Below are 17,781 nucleotides of genomic sequence, written 5' to 3' on the forward strand. Positions count from 1 at the left end.
AAACACATACACTCCTCACATGAAAACATTACTACTGCAAAAATATAGTATTTCAGTCATCCCTGTCAAAGGACAATACACCCACTTGTTACTGTTTGTAAATACAAGGCATACCTAAGTTCAAAAGAGAGGAACCAATGGCCACATTTCTTGGAGAACACTAGATATATCTGAAGTCTAATAAAGCCTGAATCCTGGCATCAAGAAATTAGTTTTAAGCATAAAATACTCTCCCCCAGCTTTGTACCTGTAACATTCACTGCTTGCTCTTTGCATCTCAATACTAGAACTAGATGAAAATGCATATGAATAAAAGTGAAGCCGCTGGCTGACATGCTCAGGAAAGTTAGGGGAAAGAGACTACTATTGAAGTGATTACATCACCTAGACTGAAGGCTTCAGCAAATTATTATTCTCAAGCTATTAGTTAAGATCAACTAGTACGCTCCTACTATTTTTCAGTACAATACACTGTCATTTCTATCTTTTTAATTAAAATATTAACTAATAACAGATGACATGGCATGTGTATACCAACTTGAACACAACTCTGACTTACCATTTGAGTTTCCAAGGAAAGAACATCTACATTCCCGCTAAGTGGACAGTGGAGGCTGACAGTTGCATTCCTAGATACTACCTGAACTTTACCTGAAACCCACAGTTATTTAAAAAGATAGAAGTGAGCCTGGGCCTTTGGAACTATTTTCCCAACCAAAAGTTTAAAGAAGAAAATTGTGTTCCTTAAATTTAAGAATACAGAATCAGTAACTGTCTATTTAAATTCAAAGAGTAACATTTTAAACTCTCTTAAGAAGATGGAAATACCAGCCCCTTGCCTTGCATAAAATGTGGCAGGCAGAAAGCTCTGCATTTAGTTGCTGGGTACTCACATGTGTGGGTTCTGGACTCCTGTGGTATTAGGATTCAGAGTAAACCGTGCTGTCGATTTGACAGGGGGATTTGCAAAATTCAACTTCAGGGCTTTGCGTTTACCTGAGAAACGACAAAGTGAAAGTTTCAAATACTAACTACAGACACATATAAACTGTGTTGATTAAACTTAATTACTTTTTTAGCATTCAGATATTATAAGACAGGTATTACTTTGAAGACATGAGAAATTCAGTGAAAGACACAGAAACTTGCTTTAATAAATCTTACTCAATATAGAATAATGTTTGAAAAGGTACCAAATATCTTAAAATTAAAAAAAAAAGTAAGCAAAAGTTATCTTATGCCCACTCCCCACAAATCTCTCTGTGTGCTGTAGAACATCACATGACGTTCAGTGCTTCCAGTTCAGTGTCCCGAAATCTAACACTTTGCAGGAAAAGAACCAGTCGCTGTAGAATCAATCACTTTTCCCAAGGTGAGCTCAAGCACTGCACACTACTAGAAGCCAAAATGTCTTCAGTCTAACAGAATCCCCTCCTTCAAATGCAGTATCAATGCTGAGTTGCAGATCTGAAACTCGTGTGGCCGTAAGAATAAAGTCATCACTGCACAGTCTACCTCAAGTTAGCAACACAAGCTAAAGCAGGGAAGTATCGACACTTTTTATATAAAACTAAACTGTGTCCATTATAAAAAAAATCAGACAATTCAGAGAAAACAAGTTTTTAAAATGATAAACATACATGTAATATATTTTCAAAAAATATATATCCATTTATCACTCTAATTACCCCCCAAAAAACACCAATCTACTAGTTTCTATGGCAAGCTTTCCCTAAACATAGATAGATATATGTTTTATCTCAAAATCTCATCAGGCCATGGTACTACTTCAACATGCTTTCCTTGTTTGCCATATTTCTTTCTGGGTCATTAAATCACTTGGAATCACTTCTTTAGGGTTTCTACATCATCTGACTCAACTAGGACATTCAAACTACATGCAAAAGGTACTCTGTGTACAAAAACATCAGATTTAATTTTAAAGGCATGTGTTACTAGAGGGTTGAAGGATAAGACATTTTTCTTATTTGTTTTTAATACTGGGTCTCACACAGCTCACCTGGTCCCAAATTCACCACGTATCTGAAAAATAACCTTGATGTGTTAATTTTCCTGTCTCTACCTCCTGTGTTAGTGCTGGACCCGTAGTTTAAAACTTTTAAAATTGAAATCAAAATTTGGAAAAATCATTTGGACAAAACATCAGGTATAGAATGAAAAAAGGGGTTTGTTTGTTTTTTGTTTGTTTTACCAACTACATATCTGATAGGGCTAATATCCAAAGTACATAAAGAATACAAAAATATGGATATCAAGAAAACAAATGACTTCATTAAAAATGGGGTTCAAATCTAGACAGAATTCTAAAAGGAAATGTAAAAGGCTGAGAAGCATTTAGTAAAATGTTCGTTCAACATCCTTGGCCATCAGAGAAATGAAAATCAAAACTACTTTGATTTCAATAAGAATAACTAAGATCATTGTGGGGGTGGGGGAGCTCATGCTGAATGGGGATGTCCAGTCACTGTAGAAATCAGTGTTCTTCAGAAAGATGAGACTGGATCTACTTCACTCTCCAGCCACACCACTCTTAGGTACATACTCAGAGGATCCTACCACACAGACACCTGTGCAGTCATGCTCACTGTTGCTCTATTTATACTAGCCAGAAATTAGAAACAACCTAGATCCCTGTCAATGAATAAAGAAAGAAAGAAAGAAAATGTGGTACATTTATACAATGGTATATTCTTCAGCCATTAAAAAAAAATCATTCATATTTGCTATGATAAGAGCTTACCAGTTGTTAATATTTGAAACATCACCCTATCTCCATCTCTGTACTCCATATTTAAAAGAAATATAATTTAAAATATCTTAGAAAATATAAGTTTTCTGTCTTCCTATTGTTTTCTTAATTTATTGTCAGACTTTCTAGGATTTTTATCTGCTCTTTATTTGGTTTGGTTAATATGGGGGCTCACGTTGTAAGTTAATATTTTTTAAAATAAAATTAGATGCAACTGAAGAAAAATAAAAAAATAAAATTATGAAATCTGCAGGTAAATGGATGGAATTAGAAAAAAATTCATTCTGAATGAGGTAACTCAGATACAGAAAGACAAATATGGTATGTATTCACTTATACGTAGGTGTTAGCTGTAAAGTCATTGATAAGCAAGCTACAATTCATAGAAGCAGAGGCTAGGTAGAGAATAAGGGACAGAGGGAGGGATGGATCTCCCTAGGAAGGATAAATAGAGTAGACAGCTAGGAACAGACAAAAAAGAAGGAAGACTGGAATGAGAAGATTAGACGGGAAAGGGGATAAAAAAGGGGGCCGAGGGAGGGAATACAGGGACAGACAGGTAAACTAAGAGCCATTTGAGAGGTCATATAGAAACGTAATATAGAAGATTATATATACATAATATATATGAAGGCAATACAAGTGAAATGGCCATATAGCAGGGACAAAGCCCCAACTGGACATTGCTCATCACCAAATGGAGCTTCCAATACCAGGAATGAGTTGAAGCTAATCAGGTTCTTGGCTAAAGAGGTCCCCATGGGAATCACCAAACAATCCAGGCTATTGACAAGGCTATTGGTGGCTCTCTACAAACTAACAGGAAGGCTCTACAGCTGAAGAGAACACCTATACAACTCACCGAAAACAGACAAGTTGAGCTGCTGTCTACCTAGGCCCTTCATCCTTATGGACTAGCATTTATGATATTGGAAGGTATTCTGCAAGCTCCCAAAGGAGAAAGGTAAACAACAACCAGGTACAAAGAATTGAATCTACAAGAGTGACCCTGCAAGATATGTTAGCACAATAGTAGCACAAAGTTGTGGGAACCAACCAATACCAGCTTTGGTTTTAAGGCCTACTTCATGAGATGGAACCCATTCCCAATGCTAGATAGGCCAGGGACCTAGGAGAAAACTAGATTCTACTGTTCTGCTAATGAGATGTAACAATAAAATGACTCCTAATGACATTCACTATACTCATAAATCCATGCCTAGCTCAGCCATCATCAGAGAAGCTTCCTCTTCCAGATGGGAACAAACAGAGACCTACAACCAGACAATACAAGAGAGCCCTATACAGGAGGTCTCCAAATCCCTCCCCTCAGGGAACAGGAAACTGTAGAAAAGGAGGCATACTCGAGTGTAAAACCCAGAGGGCATGAAGGACACCAAGGAATCAAGGCCTTCTAGTCACAACAGGGCTGGGAAACACATGAACTCAGAGTCTGTGACAACATGCATAGGGTCTACACGGGTCTGTACCAAATAAGGTCCTAGGGCTGAAATAAGAAGTGGGCACACACTTTATCCCTAACTGAGAAGCTATCTCCAATTGAAAAGTTAGTTTTCTCCAAAGGAATCTCACTGGGGAAACTGTTCTAAAGGGTAGGCCCAATGCTCAGCAGCAGATGGCCAGCCAGCACATAAAGGGCTCATCCCAAAGAAGGCATCTTTGCGGCTTCTTCGTCTTGTAAGACTAAGTCAGGAAGCAGTTCAATTTTTGTTTTGACCTTATAGGATCTTTGTATATATAGTACATTTTCTGGCTTGGGGGTTTTAAGAGTGTGTGTACCTGTGCATCTCTGCATCTATGTGTTTCTTGTGTTTTTTTTTTCCTTGTTTGATTGTTTTGTCACATTCTGATTTGCTTGTTTTTGATGTATTGTATTGTACTGTACTGTATTGTACTGCATTGCTATTCCTTAGATGCCTGTTTGTTTTCTAAGAAAAAACAGAAAGAGTGTGGGCCTGGATGGGAAGGGAGGTGGGGAGAAACTTCTAGTAGAGGGAAAGGAAACCATAATCAGAAAGTATTACATGAAATAGTGACATTTTCAATGAAGTATTAAAGTGGTTAAAATGTTCTTTGGGAGGTATGCAATAGGGATGGGGACAATCACAGGGTAACACTGCCCAACCAACCAACAATGATCTCCTCCTGCTTCTGCCTCTTACGTACTGGGAATACAAGTGTCACCGCATGTGGCACAGAAAGTCGATCCTTAACATTTAGACACAAACAAGAGACAAACATGATAGGTATGGTGGCTCAGGCCAGCACACAAGAAGTGAGGCAAGGAATTAGCACAGGTTTGAAGCCAACCTGGTTAACATAAGAAAATTCCTACTTGCCAGGGTTTCATTGTGCAATCTATCCCACCCTCCCCCAACAAAGCAAAACAAAATTGACAAAGAACATTAAGAAGAACTACATAAAGTGCTGACACCAAAAACATTCAAGATGTTTTATTTGTTAAAGTCTAGAGGACTTGTATTAAGTACAAGCGTGGCTAGAGAATAGGTTGATCAGGGTGACTGAGTGAAAGAATCACAAACAGCAAACTGCTTTTTAAAAGAATTCAGCAATATAAAAAGCCTTTTTTTTTTTTTTTTTTTTTAAATTTTTTTTTTTTTTTTCCCGGAGCTGGGGACCCGAACCCAGGGGCCTTGCGCTTGAAGGCACTCCACTTTAAAAAGCCTTTTTAATGAAGCACTCCTTTCTTTTTGGAAATCTGTCTGTGATTCTCAAAAGCCCTAATGGGAGTCACTGTGCTGGCTTCTCGACAGCAGCCTACTGTGACTGTGTCTTCTGTGAGCAGGAATGGTGTTCACACCACCCTCTCACATTCACCTGTGAAGTCAGGTCATTTGTCTTCCAGTTTCTAGGTTCAAATACAGTTATCCAGCCAGAGATGGACAATACACTGAGGCTCACCACTAACTGACTGAATTGTTCTGAAGACTGCCTGAGTTGATGCTGTAATGTGATAAAACTCGGAGATGTTGAGGTAATATAGATGTGATTTTTCATATAAGATGTATATGACTAATTCAACTCCATAATGTAGCAGCAGACTGAATGGTGACCGCCCCAACCCACCCCAAAGATAACCAACTCCTAATCCCCGACCTATGAATCTTGCCTTATATAGCAAGGGTAGCAGTGAAGATTGGAGACTAGCAAGCACTTATCTTATGAGCTCAAACCCAATCAAGTCACCATGTTGAAAGCTAAATACCATTTGTCTGTTACATGCTGTGCTTACTTAAAACCATCTAGCACACACATAATGTATGATCTCCATACATGAAGAAAAACTGACAAAAGAGAGACCAAACATGAGTCAAAGACAAAACAAAGAAATGTTATTTTTTCCGAAAGCAAAACACTAAACAACTTTCCTCAAGGTGTGGGCAAGAGGCCAGTAACAGGCAAACTCTGCAAGGAATACCGAAGCACAGTGCTACAATGAAAGCTCACTTGAGCTATTTCCTTGACAATAAAAATATTTAAAGCACACACACACACACAAAAAGGGAAATTCTTTTTGAGCACTAGATCTACAGTTAAACAAATATTAAATTGGGGAAGAGGAGTTTTAAAGGTAATTGACTTCGTAAATAAATGTACATAGTTTAACACAATGCAATTTATATAAGTTAGAGTTGAACATACTCTACTCAATCTACAAACAAATATATGTTTCAACCATCCATTAACAAATATATGAAAGAATTCTAAGTTTTCAGACTCTGGACACAAATGTCTCAGCTCCAAGGAGTCTAGGGAAGACCCAGTTGCCTTGCCAGCTTTCACAAAGACACCTTAACCCTGAAAATCATCAACTGAGAGTGGACGTGAAACTTGTCGTGAGGAGGAAAAAAAAAGCCACAAAGGCAGGTGAGTCTAAGGCAATGAGGAGGTAGCCTTTCAGATCCAAGATGCTGTTTCCAAACATCCATAAGGCTGACTAGCCCTTCCCTCAAAGCACCCCATCTGCACTGATTCTTCCTTTCTCAAGTGTCCCAGAGCCGCTACACCCTCAGATATTTGAAGTCACACACAGAAAGGAAGGAGGGAGGGAGGAAGGGAAGTAACAGGACACTAACACAGATACTTTTTAATTAAAAACACCAAAAAACAAAACACCAAACCTAAATGATACTTTACTTGCAGAAAAGAATTGGTGCTATAAAAGCCTATGGAGGGCTGGAGAGATGGCTCAGCAGTTAAGAGCACTGGCTGCTCTTCCACAGGACCAGGTTCAATTCCCAGCACCCACATGTCAGCTCACAACCATCTGTAACTCCAATTCCAGGGGATCTGACACCCTCAGGAGCAGGCTAAACACAAATGCACATAAAATAAAAATAAATTATATCTCTGAAAAGCCTATGGAGATTTTAGTTTGAAAGAGATCAAGAACTATACAGTAGAATTGAACATAATGGATAAAAACCATATTTGTGACAACACCCTTTTGGTGGTATCATCATGGCCAAGTAGTAACAAGCCAATAGAGATAAAGAGAACTTCCCCTTAAATATAGCAACAGAAACCAGGAACCATATTATATTTACACAGCAGGGGTTTTCTATGAGATCAGTGCCAGGAGATGAACATGTTTCCCAAGCTTACTGACCTTGGAACAGACATGACACACAACCCAAGATAACTCCTTTTCAGCTCTCAAGTAACTGTACTAGAAATGTGAGCATACATTGTACTTACTGGTGTGTACATAGGCTAGTGTCTGTCCTTCCCAAGAATTCTAGGCACGACCTCTGCTGAAAAAACAATGCCTAACTTTCTCCTCATGACACGTAGAATGTGAGAACATTTGTTAATACTAAAAAAATTAAAACCATGCCTGGCCTACCAGCTGGCCTAGAGTCTGGCAGCCCCAGCCCCAGAACAAAGTGGGTCACCCTCCTAGCATCACTCTCAAGAGTCTTGTTGTTCGACCTGTCTCAAGAGGATGCCCCATGCTATGCAAAATGAGCTTTTACTTCACCTATATACAATATTCTCCTCAAAGTTCCCATAAGAAAGGCAGAGAAGAGTGTAGAGCCATCAAGATTATGAAGAATCATGAATCTGAAAATCAGAGATCCAGGAGGAATCAGGAAGGAAGGGAGGGAGGGAGTATCATTAAAATACATTAAGTGTATTACACAGATATATGAAATTCTCAAAACTGAAAAATATGTTTTAAAAGATTCATTGATTCTGAAGATCCAGATGTACCCAAGTAGATGCACAGAGGCACAGACATGTCCTTCCCTGCAATGCTGAGCAATTCTCGAGAACACTGAAGGGAAACGATAGCCAGCATTACTTAGCTCTAAGCAGGAGGACAAAGAACCCTAGGCATTCTCCCTAAACTAAGTGCTCAAGCAACACAAGCCTTTATTAAACACCATGTTCACAACTAGCTTCACCTACCTTAAGTTTGGCTCTCCCTCAAAGACCCCAATGCAGATAGTGTCCTACTTGTGTACTGAATCCACAGTCACAGTAATCCAGGCAACTTAAAACAGCTCTCCCTCAACTTCTACAGATAAGAAAAGCACCTTTTCTCATGATTCATTAAGAATCAGCATTATGTACAGTTTCAAAATCATCAAAATTAGCTCAATGGGTAAAGTGCTTGCTGTACAAGTATGAGGACTAGAGTTCAGATCCCCAAAATTTGGATGAAAAGTGCAGAGGTGCCATCCTGTAGCCCCAAGATTCCCGGGCTCACTGGTTTAGCCAGCCAGTGAATTCTAGGCTCAGGAAAAAATCCTGTCTCAAAAACTGAGGTAAAGAGCAAAAGGAGCACATTTGACATCAACTTCATCCTCTGCAAAGGAACACAAGGGACATGATACTACACAGATGTCCACAGACATCATTACCATCAAGTTTTCTTCAGAGAGACTATGCTCACACTGGTCTACCTTGCCTCGCTCTGACCCCCAAGAAGTTGTTTCTATGATTCAATTGTCAACTTTCTTGATTTTTAACTATCTTGGTTTACCTCTGAAACCTGCAAATATGCTATACATGTTAAGTACCTAAAACAAGGAAGAGTTACCAAACATATATTGGATTCAAATTATATTATTTTACTTGCTGGTACCTCAATGTCCTCCAACTCAACCTAACAGGTTTAATTTTTCTCACTGCATCATAAGAAAGAAAACTCTTTTATCTATATGATCAGAATTGAACAACATAAATTCCATCTCTAAAGGGTAATTTACAATTTATAAAACATTGGCAAACTCATATATCTTTAACACTACTCATTTCAAAAAGTGTGAAGTCATGGCTAAAATCATACCTATTACAGTTAAAGTTGAGGTCTTCAATGCCTTTAGGGGAACATGTAACTTTAACCAGGACAACACAGCAGAAGGGTAATTATTATTACTTCCAAGTCAAAGTCTTTGAACTAGTGTGAGTCTAAGTGAAGTATCTCAGCCCACAGGGATGTGGTATCTAGGCATGCTGTGCGCTTGAGAGACTTTCTAAATGAATCCATGCTGAATCCCTTCTCTCTGCTGCCTGTATGAAAAGAAGTGAAGCCTTTCCTCTACCATATCCTCCCACTGGATGATGACCAGCCTGCCCAAATGCAAGGGGTCATGCCACCATAGACTGAACCATCTAACCCATGAGCCAAAAATCAGTCTTTCCTCCCTTTACTCGTTTCTCTCTGGCGATAGCAGTAAGAAAAGTAAAACAAATCAAAACCGTTAATCCCATCATGAATAAACAGACCCTGGTGTCAATAGTAGCAAAGAATGCAGCAGTAGGCATCCTCTTTAAACTTGTCCAATCTGCCATTATCTGAGGAATGAGGGCCTTTCCCACCATAGCATAACATCTGCCAGGAGTACAAAAATTCATTTTCTTACCTGTCTCAGCACTTGGTACTATGCCAGACACATTAACCTTCAGCACACTGTCACCATAACTGTAAACTGGTTCAAAAGGCAGCATCTCAAACATCTCAAAATATTCTTGACTAACCTATCACTCCATTTCTATAAAATTATGCTAAGGATATTAAAAATTATACAAACAAGTTGTTCAAAGCAATTATAGTTACACTGCATTACTTATAAAAACTGTGCCACATCCGTAACTGAAATATCATATTGTCAAAAAAGAAACACCATTTACAAAACCTATGGCCTAATATAATGAATCTAATTCTCAAAAACCAAATGGTGGAAGGAGAGACTCCTCTAACCTCCACATGCTCACTATGGGACCCACTGGTGTATGGATGTGCATGTGCGCACACACACCCCAATCTCCAAAATGTCACAACAATTGAAGGTACTAGAATTATAAATTCTCCCCCCTTTTAAACATTCTGCTTCAGAAGGCTGAGAGGGTGGCTTGTTCAATACAGCATCTGTCATGGAAGCACGGGAGCCTGAGTTTGATCTTCAGAACCTGATACAGTCTGGCAAAATGGCACACCTTGGACCCCAGCAAGAGGGAGGCAGAAGGCGGATGATGCTTGCTAGCCAGATAGCTTGGCCTACTTAGTTAGCTCCAGATCAATGAGAAACTCTGGCTTAAGAAAGGAAGTAAATGGGACCTGGGGAACAACACCTGAAGCTGACTTCTAGCCTCTACATGCACAAGTAAACAAATGGACATACACATGTACAAACATGCACACACATACATATCGAAAATTGTTTCAGTTTTTCTACATGCACCACTCACTGTTTCTGTTTTAAATTGCAATATCCTTGTCACTTATTCTAATCTCTCTAAAAGAGAACAGTCAGTTCTCTACACTCATCATACAGAAGCCTAGAGAACAAGTTGGGCTTTTAAAGCCCTTAAAAACAAAAACATACACATTTTCATATAACTGCTAGAACAACCTGAATACTCATGCTCTTTCATTTGTCATATTTCACAGTGTGTCTCTGGTTGGATCTGGTTACACTGTAAGTAAGCATTAATGTAACAGAAATGTGTCACCCAACTCTAGCTGCCAGCCCTAACTCTACCCAGGAATGGTTTTGTAGCACTAGGGATCAAATGTAGAGCTGTGCATAATGAAAAAAGAAGACTATGCCAATGAGCTCTACTCTACATATCTCCTCATAGAAAACTGAACTCTTCACAGTGAACACTTAGGCCCTAACCACATTCCTTACTATTCTTCAGTACTTTTTCAATCAACATCGTAAAACTGTATGTTTTACGGATGATGGGATAAAAATATTTGTTCAATGCAATAAAAAAAAAAAAGGGCAGAATGTTCCTAGCTAAAGCACACTGGCCTGGAGCTCCACTGAGTCCAGGTAACAAGGCTAAGACCAGCATACAGCTAGCAGGTAAAGTATTGACAACAGCACATAAGCTGAGAAGCCACCAAAAACCACCAGCTCTGACTTTTCCTGCTTAGGATGTTTGCTTAGTACAATACTATTAACCGTATAAGAAAGTCAGATTCTTGTCAAATAGGAATGTGATCCACTTTCTTTATTTGTCCAATTACCACAGGGATTCCCACCAGTCATTAAGTAATTAACTCTTCTGGACTTCCCAATTCTGCAAGAACTTCATTAGCAAACAGACTAGGATAAAGCAAGTTTTAAGATGTAGACAATTTCACAGTTAAAGCACCATTTGCTCAAGGAAAAAAAGCACAGTCTAATTTAAATTAAAATCTAACAGTGTTATTATCAAGGCAAAAGAGAGGTGGGAAAGGAGTGGGCTCAACTGCACAAACTTAGTAATGTGTATGTACAAACACTTACCACAGTATTGTTCTATCTCCTTCCACAATGCAAATAGCTTCTTCTAAGCCTTATTAAATGCCTCCTGTCACTGTTCTATTTCTGTGGAGCGATACCATGGGCAAGGCAAATAAAAGAAAGCAAGTACTGGGGGCTTGCTGGCAGTTTCAGAGGTTTAGTCTATTATCAATATGACAAAGTGCATGGCAGCACTGGGGCAGTAACTGAGAGTTACATCTTGATCAGATAGATAGCTATAGACAGACAGACAGGCAGGCAGGCAGTCAGTCAGTCAGTCAGGCAGGCAGAGAGACAGACAGAAGCAGAGACAGAATAGGCCTGGCATAGACTTTTGAAACCTTAAAACCCAACACACAGTGACATATTTCCTCTAGCAAGACCACATCTACTCCAGCAAGAACACAGTTTTTAGTCCTTTCTCCCTAGTAACTAAACATTCAAACATATTGGCCTACAGAGGCCTTTCTTAATTCGAACCACTACATCTTCCAAGTTTAAAAGCATCAAGATGTAAATAAGACTTTCATTTCTTAGTGGACACAATTAAGCACTATTTGTTGTCCATAAATGCATTCTATGAATTGGTGTTTTTGAAAAGGTTAGACTACATTAAAAATAGCAGGAGTAACTATGTTCATAGCAGCCTTATTTATAATAGCCAGAAGCTGGAAAGAACCCAGATGCCCTTCAACAGAGGAATGGATACAGAAAATGTGGTACATCTATACAATGGAATATTACTCAGCTATCAAAAACAATGACTTTATGAAATTCACAGGCAAATGGAGGGAACTGGAAAATATCATCCTGAGTGAGGTAACCCAATCACAGAAAAACACACATGGTATGCACTCATCGATAAGTGGCTATTAGCCCAAATGCTTGAATTGCCCTAGATGCATAGAACACATGAAACTCAAGACGGATGATCAAAATGCGAATGCTTCACTCCTTCTTTAAAAGGGGAACAAGAATACCCTTGGCAGGGAATAGGGAGGCAAAGATTAAAACAGAGGCAGAAGGAACACCCATTCAGAGCCTGCCCCACATGTGGCCCATACATATACAGCCACTCAATTAGACAAGATGGATGAAGCAAAGACGTGCAGGCTGACAGGAACCGGATGTAGATCTCTCCTGAGAGACACAGCCAGAATACAGAAAATACATAGGCGAATGCTAGCAGCAAACCACTGAACTGAGAACGGGACCACTGTTGAAGGAATCAGAGAAAGGACTGAAAGAACTTGAAGGGGCTTGAGACCCCATATAAACAACAATGCCAACCAACCAGAGCTTCCAGGGACTAAGCCACTACCCAAAGACTATACATGGACTGACGCTGGGCTCCAACTGCATAGGTAGCAATAAATATCCTAGTAAGGAAACCAGTGGTAGGGGAAGCCCTTGGTCCTGCCAAGGCTGGACCCCCAGTGAACATTATTGTTGGGGGAAGGGTGGTAATGGGGGGAGGATGGGGAGGAGAACACCCATATAGAAGGGGAGGGGAGGGGTTAGGGGGATGTTGGCCTGGAAACCAGGAAAGGGAATAACAATCGAAATGTAAATAAGAAATACTCAAGTTAATAAAGAAAAAAAAATAGCAGGAGTAAATGGTACTCTAAGAGTACACACAACACTCTTAACTTCATGCACATACAGTACACAAGCAGACTCTGACTAACATGGTTCTTTTTGTTACATATCCCCTCAAGACCCAAGAAGGAAAAGCAAAAGATTAAGGCAGTTTTAGAACATTGTGGGGGGCACACTTTATACTTCAAAGTCAGCATTACTGTTGAACAGTTAATGATTCCTGCTAGGCACTGGGAAAAAGATAAAATAAGAAAAATGGAAAAGCTAGTCTCTTGGTTCAGAAGAATCAGTCTTGTACATGTACTGTTCAACTTGTTCCAATAATGTCTTTTCACTTTATGTGACTTTTGATTTGATTGAGGAATTAAAAGGTGTGTTTTGTTTTGTTTTGTTTTTAATTAGGTGATAGACCCTCCTCCTCCTCCTCTCCTCCTCCTCCTCCTTCTTTTTCTTCCTCTTCCTCCTCTTCCTTCTCCTCCTCCTCCTCCTCCTCCCCCCCCCCTTCTCCTCCTCCTTCCCCTCCTCCTCCTCCTCTTCCTCTTCCTCCTCCCCTCTCTTCCTCTTCCTTCCCCCTCCTCCCTTCTTCCTCCTCTTCCTCCTCCTCTTCCTCCCCATCATCCTTCATCATCTACTTTTCTAGCACATTCCTTGTGTATGCATGTTCACTTTCTAAAACATATGATTCTTCAAAGGAAGTTCTGGTTTTATTTCAGTTTTAATGTCTCCAGCACTTAGACAGAGTTACAGATAGGTCTCAATCATGCAGAGTATTGATATAAGGGCTCTCTAAAAGGACATATACTTGTCTACACTTAGTCCTCACTTCTGGTTAATGTTTGCTTGGTAGTCCCACCTGATAAGAAGATCAATACCAAGATGACAGTTTCTGGTGAGACAGCCTACCTCCTTGAAAATGTTTGTCTGAATTCAGAAAACACTCAGAAAACCATGAAGTAAGAATTCTAGCATTTACCACACCTTATTTAAAAATGCCATCCTCCATTTGTAAGCAAACATGAGAGCTCAAACTAGGAATGCAGCTGAGACAGGCCTTGAGAACAACACTTCTATTTTCATCCATCCGGCCACACAAGCTCTGACAAACATCTCATTGCTGTCAGTAATATCAACTGGTATATTAAGGAAAACTCTGAGAGAATACCACTTAAATGCTTTCCTTCTTCAAAAATAGCATTGACTTAAATGTAATAAACATTAGAAATCTTCCTTCTAGCAACAAAAATAATTTTTAGGGAGAGTTCGTGTTCTAACAACTTCCAAGGTCACAGATACTCAGGCAACATCTCTGTGATAGCATGTTAGAAGGAGCAAGAAGCCTTGACTCTGCCCACACACCACAAATGCTCTACTGCTGCTTTACCACAGAGGTGCTTTTGTTCCGGGAGGACTGATACTGACATCTTATCACGGGTCCCAGACAACAGGATGAATATACTGGGGATCAGCTCTATGGCTTACGGGCCAGTTACACAAAAGTCTCTTGTCAACTAACTTCACCATCTACAGCAATATAAAAGAACTACACTAGTACTCAAAAGCTGTACATGTGTGCATTTTGTCTCCTAAGAAAATCTCAGCTGAGGACAATAATTTCTAAATGATAAAATTTTAGTTAGTGGCTACAAGGCTTTTACTACAAAAACTACAGATTTAGTAATGTAATCAGCCAAGGCTGGAGAGAGGGCTTGGTAGTTAAGAGCACTTCCTGCTCTTACATAGGACCAAGCTTCAATTCCTAGCACCCAGTGCCTACTCATCCAACTCACAGTCACCTATATATAACTCCAGTTTCAGGGGCTCCAACAACCTCTTCTGACCTACAGGCTCCTGCATGCATATGGTACACAGACAGACAAGTAGGTATATATACATATACATAAAATAAAAACAAATACTTTTTTAAACAAATTAGTCCTTAAACCTTTAGTTTATTTAAAACATGAAGAACTGGCCCTCCCTCTACTACTTCTTTTCCATGGTTCTCTATATTCCATCAATAAAGCCAAACGACACCTTTTGCAAATACTCTAATCAGGTCAGAAAACTATAAAGACTGAAAAGATTCAGGAAACATGCTCCCTTCGGTTTTACTATTGTTCTTTTTGTTAGTACCACTTAAAAACAATAAGAGACAATTACTAGAGAATTAAAGGTATAAGGTGCATGTTTGTAATCCCAGCACTCAGAAGCTGAGGCAGGAGGATCATAACTTTGAGTTCAAGGCAGCCTACAATCCATTGCAAGATCCTGACTAAAAATAAATAATGAAGAAGAAGAAGAAGAGGAGGAGGAGGGGAAGGAGGAGGAGGAGGAGGAGGGGAAGGAGGAGGAGGAGGAGGAGGAGGAGGAGGAGGAGGAGGACGACGACGACGACAACGACGACGACGACGACGACGACGACGATACTAATTAGAATCAGCTACTAGAATGTTTCTCTCCTACACATAAACCTTTCCCTAATACATCAATATGCAGTGTCACCAAAAATGACTACCAATGTAGTCTAGTTTCACTTAACACCACAGGACAACAGTCACCTCTGTAGCACACAGGTTTCTACATAACAGTTTGGTTGTAAATAAGAGTATTGAACATGTTTGTAATCCCAGCATCAAGAGGCTGACAAGGGCGGTTACAAAACTCCAAGCTTGAGCTACAAAGAGTTCTAAGACAGTCTGGATCATGGGTGGAGACATAAGGAGTAGAGTGGTAATATTCTATTGCTATGCAAACATTCCCAAGCAAAACACTCTTAAGAGACACAAGAAAATTTTAAAGCAAACCAAAGTGTAAAAGGCAAAGCTACAGAAACAATACTGCCAAATTTTCCTTAGAGACCAAGAAGTCTTCTGCTCTGAGCTGTTAAATACACTGAAATAAAAACTAAATTATTGGGACAACCTCCTAAATACTCTTAATGTATACAAGATTTCAGGTATTTCTTGAGGGAAACCCTATGGCCAGGGATTTGTAACAGACATTCATTCACTCTTGTCCTCTACCTGCCACCCCGCACCCCAAGTCAGCTGGTTGGTAAACCTCATGCAAACTTGATTTATGTAAATAAAAAAGAACATTTTTTTCAAAAACATATTTCTAAGTAAAGTTTGCCTTCATTCCTAGAGACTGGTTTTATAAAGAAGGTAAATCACACTGTGAAATTCATCTATTAAAGACAATAGATGCATTCAAACTTGGTCATTAGTTATAAAAGCATATTTACATGAGCAGTGGTAGTCTCTTAAAATGATTAACCAGTAGGCTCTAACTGAAGTTCAGTCTTGGAAATGCAGGAATTATACATCTAGAACTCCCACAAAAGTAAAGGTATTTCTCCCTGAAGTAAGTTTACATTCAGAAAAAAATTCAATGACCCAACAGTATTAGAAGAGATGTAACATAGTTATCATAAATTATTTTATTGTCTAAAATATATCATTTTAAATATGTAGAAAATAAAAATATCAGACATGCAGAGACTGTAATTTATTTTAAAAACATGAGGTGCAAAGTGAGTATTCAAATTCTACCAAAATCAGGACCCCCAATTAAAAGTGGAATCTCATACTACCTGTACATACACATATACATATTTCCAGTTAGCTTTCACTAACATAGAACAGGCAGCAACAATCAACTGATTGAATTGTGATGTAGAAAGTGAAGAACAAAAACTGTGCATGTCAAACAATGGAACATTAATATCTCAGAGCTTCCATTAGTCATGGTCATCCTAGAACACAGCAGTCCTCACTATGCTGGAGAGCTGGGCATTTCTGCATCCACTGCACCTTTCTATGCACCTTCTGCTCTTTGCTCCGTCCTCTCATGTACCTACTGTACGATATATAGTATTAATGAATTAAATATGTTTCCCTAGTTCTGAAACATTCTTTGGCACTTCTGGAAAAGTATGAGTCAACACAACTACTACACAATTGATGTTTTCAAATTCTTAATTTTTAAAGACATGGTGATTGCTTTAACAAATTTAATGTTTGTATTCTAAAGCAAACTAGAAGGCTGCTGCAAAATTAGAAGTACACTTTAAATTTTTTAATTTGTAAAATTACAGGAAAAGGTGTTAAGATACAAGTTTATCCTTATCCTAAAATATAAGCAATGATTTGTACAAAAACAAACTCCCCCTCCTCTCCCTGATATGTGCACTTTTCCTCCAGAATCCTCCAGAGACAGTCACAGACAGCTCTGTTTAACTCTGAAATAAATTAGGCCCATAGCAAGATCCCTAGGCCTCCAGCACTCAACAGAAAGCAGCAACAGCAAGGAGCACAGTAGAATGTACCTTCGGTCCCAACTGTTCAGAAGGACAAGGTAGGAAGACCACTTGAGCACCAAGTTCAAAGCCAACTCTAAAACGAAGTAAGACTCTGCCCCATCTCAAGAAAAAAACAAGCAAGCAAGCAAGCAGTGAGTATGAGACATACAGCGTCCTTAAGCCTATCTGTTCTTGAACTCAGCAGAAATAAAAGTGTCATGGACACATCAGCTCCTTTAACCATTCTTACCCTGGCTTCAGTTTCTAAGCAGTCTGTACATAGCATCAGTGTTAGATACTGATAATCAGTAGGGAGTTAACTCTGC

General features: G+C 39.2%; 1 protein-coding gene across 4 annotated transcripts in view; it reads right to left on the reverse strand.

The window, feature by feature from the left end:
* Nucleotides 1-17,781, reverse strand: part of Map2k4 (mitogen-activated protein kinase kinase 4) — a 96,441-nt gene that overhangs the window by 66,086 nt on the left and 12,574 nt on the right. For 2 of the 4 annotated variants that reach the window (XM_032913392.1, XM_032913393.1), the window contains one exon: nt 894-996. In XM_032913392.1, coding sequence (XP_032769283.1) covers nt 894-996 — 103 coding nt within the window. Of the gene's footprint in view, nt 1-893; nt 997-17,781 lie in introns of those variants that run through there. The other 2 variants (XM_032913398.1, XM_032913395.1) reach the window with 2 other exon arrangements.

The sequence above is a fragment of the Rattus rattus genome, chromosome 9 (genome assembly GCF_011064425.1).
Source record: "Rattus rattus isolate New Zealand chromosome 9, Rrattus_CSIRO_v1, whole genome shotgun sequence".
Lineage (NCBI taxonomy): Eukaryota > Metazoa > Chordata > Mammalia > Rodentia > Muridae > Rattus > Rattus rattus.